We start from the raw sequence: 15,877 nt of genomic DNA on the forward strand, positions 1-15,877 counted from the left end.
CACAAAGGTGGTACAATTGAAACCATGGTTTAAACCACAGACAATTTGTATGGAGCACCAAGTGTCGCATGGCCTATTTCGTTACAAAATCAGTCATTTCATAACAAATGACAACATTTCGTCAAACAAAATGGTTATTTCCTTGACAAAATGATTGCTTTCAATTGTACCACCTTCGCGAATTCGGGATTTTGTATTCTAAATTTCACCCTGGACTTCTCATAGCGCACAAAAGCTTTTTGTACAATGAACATGTGGACGCACAAAATCAGAATGCGTCGGTTTCAGGCCTCAAAAACATTATACAATTGTAGATCTGTTATCTTTCAACAGATTGTGAAAGGAAAACATGAAATAAGATATTTTTGAGTCAGCTCTACGAATGGAACAACTAGACCTTGGAAAACATGCTGCCACACAGCACAGAGTACCGGTAGACATTACACAACAGAGTCAAGGTTTGTTTACTGTCATTGCATGCATAGCATGACACACTGTTTACACCCATTCTGCCTGAGTTTGTCATATTTTAAAAAAACCCACAGAAACAAAACAAAACTAGAAAAGCACTCTGAGAGCGCAGACCTCCACCAGCAACTATTTTCCACCGATGATCTTGCAAGGAGATTTTTCTCCTCTCCACCACTGGGGATTTGGGCTCTTCCATAGAGATCAGTGATTTCCACCAATAGGTATACATGCTGAAAAATTGCCAGATTTCCCAATATAGAAGCCTTTGTTACGTCATAAACCCTAAGCTGCGCGGCGCGCCTCACCCTAGCAGAAACTAGAGCATGCACTGTAGTGCGCATTTGAAAACCTAAAAAATGCGCAGCTTGAACTCCCAAGTTCATTGACCCTACCTGTCAAAATATAAAAAATCCTTCATAAATTCCCTCACAATTCTCGGATCACTACCAAAATTTAATTATTTGTTACTTGTGTCATTCTCAAACTTTCCTGTAAATTTCATCCAAATCCGTTCACTACTTTCTGAGCTATTTTGCACATGGACAAACAAACGAACAAATCAACGGTAATGAAAACATAACCTCCTCCCTCGGCGGAGGTAACAAAAACAAATTCCATTCACAGCAAAGAATTGATGTGAGTAGATGAAATTAAGACTTAATCACCAAGCGAGACTAACAAGTGGAAAAACAGCAACATCAGATGTCCATTCAATACATAACATGAAAATGCCTTATTTGGAAAAATCTGTAAAAGTGGACATTTTACCACCAGGAAACTAGCCCAAATATAAAAGCATGCAAATATTTCTGTGTGCCATTGCATGTACATCTACTTAATACATTACTTGTATGTCTTGCTTCCATGAATTAAAAACGCGAAAAATTCATCTTATTGGGTTGAGCGTGAAAAATCAGTGTGTGAAAATATCCACTTTTGCAGAATACTTTAAAAAAATTTGAGAAGTTGATGACTGTTGTTAACAGAATTTTTTACCCTCATGGTAATTGGTCAGCATCACGACAGCAAATTCACTCAAGCAACAGGACTAGGAAATGCAAAGAAAACTACAAATGAATAACGAAATGCAAAGCAACACGCAAAACATTTCTGAAAGTTCATTTTCGCACTAGTTTTATCAATCGATCGCCATGATCGATTATCACTTAATGCTCTACCCACTCCTGAATGGAGAGGGCACTCCAGGAATACAATCCGACCACTCTTACCTGAACATGTTGGGACCGGTGCTCATCCGGATATTATGAGATTTGGCCAAATGCTGTGTACTAGATCCCAAATTATTTTACACCTGTGATCTCAAAATACCCAGAAAACTTCTCAATATCCTGACAAATCATGTCAGCCCGAGCAAGTTTCTTGGTTTGAGAGCAATTTTCAAATGGTGGAAGGTGAAGATCGAGCCCTTTTGACAACCATGTTTTGGCTTTTATGAGGCAACAAATGTGTTTTGCATTTTGCTTTCCATCCTTCCTAAACCAATATCTAAATTTGTTGCTGCTGTTACCCTTGTATTAAAGTTGTTGTTACTCAAGTTTTACCATACATGATTACACTGTTTCATATTGACTTCCACTTTGCAATTCGTTCAAACACACACATGCAAACACATTTTTGTAAGATGCTTTATGGTGGATATGATAGTTTGCTCAAGGTAACCCTACATATTCCATTATATCAAGCAATAAACATACAACTGTAGTTGTAGAGAAAATTCCAAGCTTTGCTGTGACGTAAATTTAATGCCAGCATTTCCCATTCCCATGAGTGGCCCCTATAGACAAGAAGTATGTCTGGGTAATGGTGAATGATTGTACAGCATGTATTTCCAAGTGCCATACACCATGTGAAATATTACTTTCTGTTATATCCACATACATTGTAAATATGGTACAACATCTCTTAATAAAAATTGACATACATGTAAGATTGGCATTGGAAACAGCATGTCTGCTTCTGAAAGGCCCTGTATCACTTTTCAAAGAAAAAATGACGATTGTATCCATGGTTACTGCCATATATCTTATTTGCACCCCAGCACTGTCCACTGACCATAGTACAATCTATGTTTGCTGAGGCTAGACAGCAATAGTAGCTGTCATTGTGCAGTGTACATCTTCATGGTCAGCCTATTTGCTTAATACAGTTGCTACAAAAGATAAGCAGGAGACATCTGCTTAGATTCCAGCATCATCTCAAGGTCCGCAGACACAACAAATCACCATGCCTGGACGACTTTTGAAGGCATGCTGCGACAGGTGACAGACACGCCACATTCACTTATCCCATTCAAGGTTGCCACTTTGAGGACACCATACATGTCTTATAATGCCAAAACACGCCACATTCACTTATCCCATTCAAGGTTGCCACTTTGGGGATACCATACATATCTCATAATGTATAAGCTGCTATTTTCGCGTTCAGGTATTTTAGCGAATAAGGAGTTCACTGAAATTTTCATGCTTTCGCCATTTTGACATGGAGGCCATCATAAGTGCACTCATGGCTATCAGTTTGAGACATTTTCGCATGCTGTTAAAGTTACAGTCCAAGAGTGATCCGTGAAATTTGCAAGAATTAAACCTTCGTGAAAATAACAGCTTTTTCAGTATTGCATAGTTTCCAGTGAGTTTATACAATGTTTGAAGAGACATCTACATCATTCTCCAGGAAGTATGTGGCTGGAAGATTTCTCTGCTACTTGCGAGCATTCACTGCCATCTGATGTACCAGTACTAGATTCAAGAAGAAACCTAGAATTGCACTCTGAGAGTGCAGACCTCCGCCAAGTAGCTCATTTCCACCAACTGATCTCGTTCTTCCAAAGAGATCTTCCACTCATACACGTATATGCATGGTGAAAATCTCCCAGTTTCCTAATACTAGGAGCATTTTGTTTTGTCACCAGTTTCCAGCTGCACAGCACCTCACCCAAGCAGAGCACACACATTAGTACACATAGGCAAACCTCAAATATGCATAGCTTGAACCCCCACCTTCATTGACCCTACCTGCCAAAATATGACAAAATCCTTCAAAAACTTATAGAAATTCCCCAATCACGGCCAAAATTTAATCATCTGTTCCTTGTGTCATTATCAACCTTTCCTGCAAGTTTCATCCAAATGCAGTCACAACTTTTTGAGCTATTTTGCACACCAACAGACAAACAGACAAACAGACAAACAAACAAACAAACAAACAAACAAACAAACAAACAAACAAACAAACAAACAAACACTGGCAAAAACATAACCTCCTTGGTGGAGGCAATTATGTATCCTGAAATATATAAGACCTGTGTCTCAAACACTTCAAGGACTCAAGGCTAGTAAATAAAATTCCTTTTGTATCTCAATGATTGGAGCATATCACAAAGCACATTCAGGGTCACAAACAGCTCTCTGAAAGGGTTGTTGCCATTAAAAAAATATCATATATCAAAATTGAAAATATAACTAAACCTCGCAAAGTCACTTTGTATTCAGCTATTGTGCTGGGATAAATTCCTTCTTTCTTTGCATATTAGTATGAGGGACGGTAGCTTTTACGATCAGAAACAATGAAAATGGCGTCTTGCTTGGGTAGCCACATGCAAAGCAGAGTATAAAGCACACAGATACCTGGGTGGTTCCAGGGGGGCTGAGTGATTGTTTTTTAAAATTCTGCTCAGGCTGTTACTGGCTCTTCCATGATCCGCCGATACTCCCTCTGATGGTCTACCAGCTTCAAGAATACGGCATGCTTTCTGCTGTAGTATGGCCTCTGCTGCTCGTCGGGTTGGACAACCCTGCCAACGCATCCCATGCGGCGCATGGCACCCTACAAGAGCCAAAAATATTGGCATTGAAGAGAGCGACTACAAATGCAACAGGTTTTGAGGTGCATTCTGATTTATACACTCATATCATTTTAGTGAAATGAATACAAAATATGTATCTTAGAATAGTGCATCATCCTGCCAAATAACCACAAATATGGAACATTCGTGGCAAGCTCTTGCATATAATTTTACAATCTTGTTGTTTTTTTCATGCAAGATGGCCCAGCTATTCCCCTCATCAGTTTGACCCATCATTTCTGAATACAATTTAATAAGTTGAGGCAGTTAACACAGGGCCTGTCTTCAAATTTATTCTGTCCTTCTACAAATCCATACACTAATAAAGGTGAGAAACCAATCTTGATGATGTACATAAAAGATCAATCAAATGATTACATCAAAAGCAGAAGCTGTAATGCTTTTCGTATACAAATTTTGTTGGTTTAATGCATTAAAACAAATAACAATAATACAAACACATATGGAGAGAAAAGGCAGTCCTTCATCAAGTTTTGAACAATGTTATCTTGAATCTATAGACTCTATTCCCACATCCAAATGGCCACTAGTGCACATCAGCCAAAACCTCAAAAATCCACCGGGCATATGTAACATAAATCTATTGTGTGTGCATGATTGTGCTTATCTACTGTTGTATCTGTCTATCTTTGTATGTATGTGTGTATCTATCTATCTACAATGTATCTATCTATCTATCTATCTATCTATCTATCTATCTATCTATCTTTGTACTTATGTATGTATGTGTGTATGTATCTATCTTTCTATTTATTGATCTACTGCATCTACCTATCTATATGTCTATCTATCTATCTATCTATCTGTCTGTCTGTCTATCTATCTATCTTTGTACTTATGTATGTATGTGTGTATGTATCTATCTTTCTATTTATTTATCTACTGCACCTACCTATCAATCTATCTGTCTATCTATCTATCTATCTATCTATCTATCTATCGATCTATCTATCTATCTACAGGATACTATATAAGCATGATGGATGCAAATGGAAGCAATGAACAGGACATAAAAATACTCTGAAACCATGATGTGCAGTTTTTCTTGACGAAAATCCTTGAGAATCATCAATTCCAAGCTTCACTGAGAGCCACTGCCTGCACTCACATTTCTTACATGCTGTGGACTGGGAAGTTGCCATTTTTACCTGAAGGTCAAATTTGCCAGAGGCACAAGCCCCCAAAATGGCTGCTCCTATTAGCACCGACTCTGGCTCTTTTGGCAGGACTATAGGCAAACCTGAAATGACGGACAGCACAGATTGATATGATAATGACAGATTATAAAAGGACGGTGTTGTCATAGGGACATTTATAGCGAAAACAACAACAGCAACAGGCACAACGATGATGATTAACCCGCTGAGGGCGGTGTGATTTTGCTCCAACATGCATTTCCCAAAGACATCCGCCCAAGAATACTCGGAACTAGTCTTCAACAGGTTTAAAAAAAAAGAAGAAAATAATACAGTAGAATTATTGCCTCACATGTTTTGGAGGTTTTTATACAACATATCAGTCTAGAATTGATTGAAAGACAGCACTAGGCAAATTCTATAATATTCATATAAATTATGCATAAATTGAGTTCTAACAAGATTTACACATGAACTTCTCTTAAATCAGTTGATAGGGATACACATACATTCTTATCATTCAAACTGTATTCAGAAGGCATGTTCTTTACACATTAGAGGACACAGCAGCTATAAATTGAAAATGCTGGGACCAAACACTTTGCGAGCATTTCAGCAGCTGATCTGTTGGAAAAAAAAAAAAACATTAAAAAAATTTACTTACACAAGAGTCCTTCATTGCATAACACATGAGGGCGCTATTGCACACTGGCCTACAAGCCTTTTCATTATAGAGTTGCAGCTTAATGTTCACTCATTTTGCTACACCGTTCATACCAAAGCCTTGCAAAGTAAAACAGATTTCTCCATATGTCTGGAATAGCACAGAATATCAGATGGATGGTGCATTCATATTCCCAAACCAGTCATCTGACAATGGCTGAATTCTCTAGCCTTTATTTTTTTCTTCTCTTTGTTTTTTCTCACCATCAAGTAACAGTCACTATTCAAGTGGCTAAAGTGCTTGGCGTATCAAGGCAATTACTCCTAACTCCCCCCCCCCCCTCCCCCCTGGCTAAATACTGGTTAGTGATTAGAGAGTAAAGATTAGGATTAGGTTTGGTTAGAGTTTGGGTTAGAGTTAGGACTTGGTTCAGGATTAGGATTAGGATTAGGGGAAGGGGAAGGGTCTGGGGTAATTGCCCAGGGGGTAATTGCCCTCAACCTGTGCTTGGAGCTATGTTGGACTGAAATTCAGGTCCAGCTAATTCAGGTCCAGCTAATTCAGGTCCAGCTGGCATCCACAAGTCAAATGGAAATACATCTGTCTTTACATCTGTTATGAAACTCTAGTGAATGAGTTCAAGGTACACTAACTTCCTTCAAGGCATGCATTGTAAATTGTCGAAAGTCCTTCTTTAAGGCACTGCTTAGTGCTTCCAGTTTGAAAAATCTGAGCAGTACGGTCAAACACGTTACCCCAAGTCTCTGTCACCATGTAAAATCTACGGTTTGAAACAAACTCCAGATGCTTAGAAAGAAAAGGAAATCTGTGAGATACCAGGGCCCTGTTTTAAGAAGAGTTATAATTGATTATATAGTTGATTTCAACTGTAAGTCTATGGCAGCCTGTGTGGTAAGGGAATTTACAATCGATTTTATCTTTTGATAAAACGGGGCCCAGACTTACAGTAACAGTACTATACTGTAAGAGCTGAATTTTTTGCAGTGGTTTTATTTTCGCAAATTTCAGAAAATCTCCTTCGAACCATGGAAATAACAATGCACTGATAAAAAAACATGTAAAAACAACAATGCACAAAAATATAAATAACAAAATCAAGCCATGCCAGCACTTGTTTGCACGGAACTAGTGATTAATGTAGGTCACACATGCTGCATGGACCATAACAGAGTAACATCTGCTGGGGCATAACAATGTGCTAGTACACAGTACTCTGAATGCAGAACACATTACAATGTATTTGTTTATGTAGTGGGAATCACAGAGTAAAAACTAGAAAAGCACTCTGAGAGCGCAGACCTCTGCCAAGCAGCTACATTCCACCGATGATCTTGCTTTTCCCAAAGAGATTTTTCTCTCCACCACTGGGGAAAAGCTCTTTGGGCTCTTCCATAGAGATCAGTGATTTCCACCCATAGGTATACATGCTGAAAAACTGCCCAATTTCCCAATATAGAAACCTTTGTTACATCATAAACCCTCAGCTGCGCGGCGCACCTCGCCCTAGCAGAAAGTGGAGCATGCACTTCAGTGCGCGTATGAAAACCTCAAAAATGCGCAGCTTGACTTCCCAAGTTCATTGACCCTACCAGCCAAAATATCAAAAATCCTTCATAAATTCAAAAAAAAATTCTCGGATCACTACCAAAATTTAGTCATCTGTTACTTGTATCATTCTCAACCTTTCCTGCAAGTTTCATCCAAATCCGTTCACTACTTTTTGAGTTATTTTGCACACGGACAAACAAACAAACCAACGGTAACGAAAACATAACCTCCTCCCTTGGCGGAGGTAATAATCAGTATTAGTGTATTACTTGTTACTCACTCTTATTTTTTTTTTGTGAAAGGTAAAGAAGCAATTACTAGACCCTCATAAGACCCATGAAATTTACAACTCCTGAAAATGTCTGACAAGTAGGAATTCATTAGAAAATATATGTTCGCGAAAATTTAGCTCGTACAGTATTTCCTTATTTCCCAGATGCATCAGTGTTCAAGTATTGTCTTGTAGTGGACAAGCTAATTTTGCTATAAAATGCATTTCCAATAGACACCTGCCCGAGTATACTTGGGACTAGTCTTCAACGGGTTAACAATTCAGTAACTGGTTAATTAGCATGGCGATATTTGTTCGTATATTTCTTGATAGGGACAGCATGGTTCTCTAAACTTTTAGACACTAGAGAGGGTTTTTTTTTTCAAAATGTTCAACCATGATCATGCAGCTCATTGAGCAATGTTCGACAATTTCTGAAATTGGACCATCACTATGTTGAACAGTCACTTGAAGCATATAACTAACTGCCAACTTCCGGTATAACCACATGACAAGGACTACTAAATTACCATCTGCTAACAAACCACATTGTTTTCTTTAGCTGAACTCTTGAAATGTTTTACCACATGTCAAACACCTCTGCCAGGTGATGGGAAATCAATGACCTCCCATATTTCTGATCATAAGCCCACGCTGAAAAAAAAAAAATGTTGAATTTGACAGTTTTCTAATTCAAAAAAAAACAACCAACACCTCTAGGACATACAAATGTATCACTTATTACAAAAAGGTGACATTGGCCAAACAAAATAAAAAACAAATACAGAAAGAGTAACAAAATGTTTGTAATATGATGTAAGTTACAGGAACTATGGAATGCAAGAACATGCTGACTTGTATTGATTCATAAATACAATTAACATCACATATGTGGCCAAAAGAATATGTAAATATATGTATGTGCCATATATTTTATAATGTTTCTATTTTTACTCAATACTAGGATACAGCATATGATAAGATATTGGAATGCACCTTCTCCTAAACCAAGCATAACTTGCATTTTTCCCTGCAACGTCTTTTGTTAATCATATCAATGACACAGAAACATGCAAATAATGCTCAGTCTATGGATGGTGCATTCCAAAGTCTTTCATTATCAAAAGGAAACCCAAACCCAAAGAGCAGAGTGGATTGAGTGAAAGCAGCAACATTAGTAGAACACATCAGTGAAAGTTTGAGGGAAATTGGACAATCGATGAAAAAGTTATAGTTTTGGTGCTGTAATGACTGAATAAGGAGACTACTAGAGTTTATGACATCATTTGTAGACAACGATATAAAGAAAAGAAAATAGGAATTCCACAAATATTCATTTTTCACGAAAATTACACATTCCATCAACTTGTTACTGACATAGTTAAGGGTAATACCATTCCCTCTGCTTTCTGAAAGAGGTAAGTCAAGTGCTCTTTTATTAAGGTAGAAAAGTGAAAGTATGTTGAATTTTCTTTCTATTTTCTTTATATTGTTGTCCGCATATGACGTCATCAACTGAAGTAGTCTCCGTATCCACTCATTACAACACCAAAACTTTAAAAATTCATAACTTTTGCAACGATTGTCTGATTTTCTTCAAAACTTTCACTGATGCGTTCTAAATATGTTGCTGCTTTCACTCAATCCACATTGTTCTTTGGGTTTTGGTTTCCTTTAATTGACAGATGGTGTCACTGGCAGAATCTTGGTGTGGATTTTTGTGTGTGAGTGTGTGTGTATGCATGTATGTGTGGACATATCCAAGTAATCTGAAAGATATTAGTCGAAAAAGACACAAAATATAGATGTCATGTATTTACATATTCTTGGTCCCACTAGCAATGTTGAGGGCATCATGAATCAACACAAGTCAGCATGTGTTTGCATTGCATAGCTCCTTTAATGGAATGCTTTGAAAGATACTGTAATACACTGAGAGTAAAAAAAAAGTGAACATTTAAAAACAGAAAGGTCTATCAAATGCTCACATTTAAGTGATACCTGTCTGCTTCTGCCATCCCCCCCCCCCCCCCCCCCAAACAATGAGAGAGAGAGAGAGAAAGGGTAAACAACATTCTATCAACCTTTACAGCTTTCCTTCCCCATGGCTTTGTCTTTGGAATAAATGCTTGTGATCTGGAAGACTGACCTGTGATGTCTGTGTGTGTCTGGAGAAAGATGTCACTCTTGCACAGACCTCCACAGGCAAATAGAATGGATATGTTATAACCACATGACTCCATTTGTTGGATGATCGATTTAGTTCCATGCTGTGGAAAGGAAACAAAAAAATCTGTCTGATATGCTTCACTATGATCTGCAATCTTGTTTCACTAATCACAGTAGATAAAATGGACCATATAAAAAAGATGAATCCATTAACCCATATCGGGCCACCTACGAGATATTCCGTAGTTCGATCAAACGCCGCAGAGACCAAATACGGAATATCCCATAGTGAATGAAATAACATATAAATGACGTCATTCCAAAGTTCTTTCACCCTGTAACCTTTGATAACATATCCCAGAATGCTTTGATACACAGTGTGTGATAACTGAAAAAGGTTTTGTCAGTCGAACGCCAACAATATCGTAAAAATCATCGAAAAAAATGTGTGTTTACATGAAATAATGCGATGTAACCACCAAGTGTCATTGGGTGCTATCTACAGCCTTACGGAGTGCTCGATTTTAGATTTTCTGTCACAGTTTTTGAGAAGGTTTGGACACTTGCAATTATGACTGTGATAATAGTCCCACATGTACATCCACACATATGTACGACAATTGTATAATTCAATTGAAACTGAAAAGCTGTAGGGGGATCCATCGTGACGAGTTTCGCTTCAACAAACTAATTATTCACACATTATACTATCGATTTCCTGTGCACTTGCAATGGCTTTATCGTTATAAATGTAAAATAAACCTGCAATTATTGCACCAATGGTCATGATATTTTTATGTCCAGAAAGCTGACACTCTGATCATTTCATTTCCGGTACTGGATGTGTAAAATTACAACATTTGCTGTTTTTAATCCATGAATGAAAGCAAACAAACAAAATAATTTCGTAACTTTTGAATTACTGCACTTCACTTCTGCTGAGTACTATGACTGCACTGTGCATTGAATGGCAGCATGTTATATACCATTTCAAAGGAAATTTTATCCTCTTTCAAATGACATTTAACTTGTCTATGTTTTGTTCATTGCTTGCTAATGAAGAGCGATTCTTTGGAGAGCTGTCTGCCTGTCGGTGCATGTGTGTAAATGGTGCTGGGCCACTGCAGTGTTTGTTATATACAAGTGCGTTGGCCCGATATGGGTTAAACAGGTACACAATACCAAAAACTTTACGCCGAGAATATAACTCTTTCATACACTACTGCAACCTGATTTATGTCATCTTCTCATAAAAGAATCTTTGATTTGTTTTGTATTCTTTTAAAATGCATGTAAGAAATGATGTTGAAGCAATCTGAAAATAAAGAAATTCATGACAAATGAGAAGAAAATGACTGATGCAAGGCTAAACCGATGTAGTGACATTGATAAATATCAAATGGGTTAGTCAAATACCGGTTAGTGATTGGCTAAACACAGTCACGTGATGGAGGTACATTCGTTATGTTCGCCCATGGGCGAACATTCTTGTAAAGTTCTCCCATGGGAAAACATTTTCATGTAACAAATGACAGAAGGCCTACGACCGCGCGCACACAGTGAATTTGGCTCTGCGCGAGCAAGAGATCGAGTGCGTTGTGCTGGTGGTTGACGTTGACGTATCTGACGTCTTGACTAACCCATATAATATAACGGATGATGACTTTTGTTGTCGGGAACATGTACCAAACGTTCCACCCTCACGGTTTGAAATGCTATTTCGGGAGGCTATAAGTCCCTCGACTTCATCTCGGGACTTATAACCTCCCTCAATAGCATTTCAAACCCTTCGGGTGGAACATTCGGTATGTTCCCTCCCCCGCCAGTCATCATCTATATAATAGGGTGGTGGTACATGTAGGTACACTACATGCACATATTGTTAAGGATACATATTTTGTCGTGATACAATCTGAAGTCGAGATAAAACACTCTCTAAATCACGAGGGAGGTTAAAACTGCTGTAATCGCATTTTGTGATTCAATTTAATCCTTGCATTATAATCTAGGAGATGCTGAAACATAAAAAATAAACTGCTTAATCATTTACGTCGATGTAGGGCAATTTGTCAATCAGTTGCAATGAAAACATCTCGACGGAAGAATTTCATGAATTTGAATAATTAAGCAGTACCGCTGCATGCTTTAAGGATTAGAACCAGCACTTGCTGTCGGGCGAAAGCTTGGTGGTCTAGTGGAGATGACGCCTGTCCGAAGACCAGGAGGTCGTAGGTCGAATCCTGCTCGAGTACGTACACCCATGATTTTTTATCATGGCTACTACTAAAACACTGATCAATTTAGTGCCTATTTACATTGATGTAGGTCAATTAGTCAATCAGTTGCAATTTAACATTCACTCAGCTAAAAAGATCAAACTTACGGCCAATGCCTGAAGAGTTGCTAAATACAGCAGTGCCAAGTCATTGAGTGAAGATGAAAGAGTCAGTCCACAGATCTATCAAACGAGGAAGAAAGAAACAAAGGGCAAGATCATAATATAAAATCACCATTCCTTCCATCAACATCAGGCCCCTATACTCTTGAGAACACACTTAAGGCATTAGAGATTCTCCTACAATACACTCTGAATATTGTACTAATCACTGAGTTCATATAATGGAATGGACCCTTGTGAAAGAGACTTGAAAAGATAAAAAATGATAAGATTTACAAGACAGAAACATGAATATAAATTGGTGGGACTGCAAGTTGTTGAGTGTCATTTTTTTTTTTCAAATCTAGTTCTGTCTCATTTTAGGATTTTAGTTCATTTGGAAAATATTTAATCAGGTTTTTCAGTTGTTAAGCATTGTTTCTCAAAACTTTGCCTTTATTTACACATTATATCTTGCCTCCTTGTACAGCTGTAGATGACTGTGAAAAAGAAAAGAGGAACAATATTATGCTCAGCCTATGACAAGGTCAGTCACTTGGCTGTCAATACTGACTGTTTTTGTATTCAGAGCTTGTGCTGAAGTGGTCAATACAGGTACAATTGTGTACCTGTTGGTACTGTAGGTAAATATGTACAATTATAGTAATCAAGCATTTAACATAAAAATGTCCAAAGGTCACTGCAACTGACCATGCCTTTTAGTGAGGGATCCGCCAGAGGTGACCGGTTGCCGTAAAAATAGGGGCAGACATGCAAGTCCTTGGTCAGTGTGGCTGGAGATGAGAGCCCACTCTCTTTGGCCATGGTCAGCAAATGGTCATCTAACCAGGAATAGGTAGTACAGCCCCTGACCAAACAATATGAGAGAAAATTTCAGCTGGACATATGACATAATGATCAAGACGAGTACTGTATATGCTGTATATTTAGCAAGTATAATTATTTTGCAAATCAGGACTTCCCAGATAATTTTGTGATTGGTTGAATTCACAATTAAGAACTGCACTGATGGAATTAAGAATAAAAAAAAAGAATTAAAAAGTGATGGAATGAGAGATAAATAATATCTGTTTGGAGGAGAAAATATTGTGATCTACCATTCTGGATGCAATGCACAGCACATTTGCGTTACCTGATTCAATAGAATACCAAAGTGATGACGTCACAGTCTTTTGTTATAGCTTAGATTTGAACCAGGTGCATACATAAACACTTGGAGCCAGGTAAGGTTGTTTATAACCAGTTTCCATGGCAATGAAAGGCTATGGCACTCAATACTGTTTGCGAGTTTGCTACTGAATATCAGATGATCTGCAAAATTTGCAATATAATACAGTGAATACTGTGCTAACGTGATGACAATAAACAAGCAGAGGGGTGTCATAGAAACATGCATATCAAACGATGATTAATGTAGAAATGTTACTTTTTTTCACTCAGCTGCTGCAGTTCCTTGTAGGCTGGATGGGTCCTGATAATGTGGTCCATGAGTTTTCCTGTGCAGCTCTCTCCTCCTTCATTCCCCCAGAGCCCTGGCACCATGGCACTGTAGTACGGACCCCAGACTCCAGGCACAAAAGTTGCCTTTTCACTCAGCTGAATGTGGTAGAAATAATACATGAAGGATCTAATTTTTGAATAAGGCAGCACATTTACGCACAGTATTTGTCACAATGTTTTCTTGATTGTATTTCTTTTATAATAAACATATTATACAGTCAAACCTGTCTATAGCGGCCACCCAAGGGAGACAAAAAGAGTGGTCAGTATTATAGACAGGTGGCCGCTTATAGACAGGCTCTTTATAATATGCTTTTTCTCTTGGAGCGAATTGTTTTTAGCGGTCGTATACAGCAGGTGGTCGCTAATACAGGTTTGACTGTACACACAAACATGCATGAACAGGGACAGACCAACAGACAAACGCACAGACGGTACACATATAAAAGTCTGCTGGACACATATTGTGCACATGAGCAGCATCCAGAATAAGATTTCAAAGAAATGTTGCCTTTTTATTTGTCCTTCACAAATTACGCAGGCGACCCTCCATTATAGAAAGTCCAAGGGACCGGCAGTTTTCTTACATTACATCGAAATTTTATCATAACCAAAGAGAATTTGTACCATACACTTCAAAGTTAATAATTTCAGGTACCTGAATTTTTACTTTGTTGTAATAAAATTTCATTATAACCGTGATCTCTGAAACAGCCTTTATATCACATAACATGGGAGGATACGTTGTCTTACACTCATATGGCAGGTGGAAGTTCCGCAGATGAGGGCGAGTCTGGAGGTCAAAGGTTGACTCTTGGAGGGCAGGTCAAAGCTTGACAGGTCAGCACCAAGCAGTCCTATTAGGCGCATCATTTAGGTCAAGAGTAAAGACAGACAAAACATCATGGCAGAAATAAATTACACAAATATACTATCACTTTGAGCATTTAGGATGAGGTGTACAGACTTAACCCATACTGTGCTTTGCTCACAGGCTGGCATGCATGCTGGAGTGCTTCTCTTTGCCAGATGTCACAGAAGTCTAGAAAAGAACTGTAAATGAATAGACGAAGAGTTTGTTCGCAAAAACCAATAAGTCCATTTTTGAAGATTTTGAAGTACGGTCTCGGTCATAAAGTACAAAATAATACCTTTTAAATGATATATTGGTCACTACATATAAAGGTACATTTTTGAAGTTATGGTCAAAAGAAGCAAAAATTGTCTTATTATTCTCTTTATTTTTCTCGACCTTTAATCGCAAATATCTCCATTTGGCAAATATGGACTTATCGGTTTTTGCAAACAAACAAACAAAATAAGGTCCTGTTTACCTTTTGGGAGCAGTGATTTAAAAAATGTTCAAGATATTACATTTGATGCATATGTGTAGGTCTGTTGTATCACAAAACATCCTACCATATAAAAGTTTTGCAATAAAGCTCTAAAATATAAGGAGATATCTGTACTTTTCTCATTAAACCATAACTGTAGACAGTTTAGTCTGGCAACATTTTTATTAAAGCTATTGTTCACCTTTTGTGTATTTAACAATACTTACCATTGATTATATGGATTTAAATTTTTACATTGGTTGTTTCTATCTCAAACTCACATTTTGGAACTAATTTAAAGCACAAATGCTGGGTTGTTGTTTCATCTGCAAATGGTAAATCACGCCTTTAAACTCATCCCTTTAATCCCAATTGTGTCAGCATGGCCTCCCTGTTGGACTAGGGCACAGTGATACACCGGAGTAGGCTTGATAACTTCACAACTAATGTATATCAACTTTGGATGGATTAATGAATGC

General features: G+C 37.9%; 1 protein-coding gene across 1 annotated transcript in view; it reads right to left on the reverse strand.

The window, feature by feature from the left end:
• LOC140236837 (FGGY carbohydrate kinase domain-containing protein-like) overlaps positions 1 to 15,877 on the reverse strand; it is a 52,752-nt gene that overhangs the window by 29,860 nt on the left and 7,015 nt on the right. The window contains exons 6-12 of the mRNA XM_072316773.1: positions 14,818 to 14,921; positions 13,991 to 14,160; positions 13,255 to 13,411; positions 12,550 to 12,624; positions 10,147 to 10,267; positions 5,506 to 5,597; positions 4,119 to 4,317 (exon numbers count right to left, since the gene is read on the reverse strand). Of these exons, the coding sequence (XP_072172874.1) occupies positions 4,165 to 4,317; positions 5,506 to 5,597; positions 10,147 to 10,267; positions 12,550 to 12,624; positions 13,255 to 13,411; positions 13,991 to 14,160; positions 14,818 to 14,921 (872 nt within the window). The 3' untranslated portion in view covers positions 4,119 to 4,164. The remainder of the gene's footprint in view (positions 1 to 4,118; positions 4,318 to 5,505; positions 5,598 to 10,146; positions 10,268 to 12,549; positions 12,625 to 13,254; positions 13,412 to 13,990; positions 14,161 to 14,817; positions 14,922 to 15,877) is intronic.

This window comes from Diadema setosum, chromosome 13 (genome assembly GCF_964275005.1).
Source record: "Diadema setosum chromosome 13, eeDiaSeto1, whole genome shotgun sequence".
Classification (NCBI taxonomy): domain Eukaryota; kingdom Metazoa; phylum Echinodermata; class Echinoidea; order Diadematoida; family Diadematidae; genus Diadema; species Diadema setosum.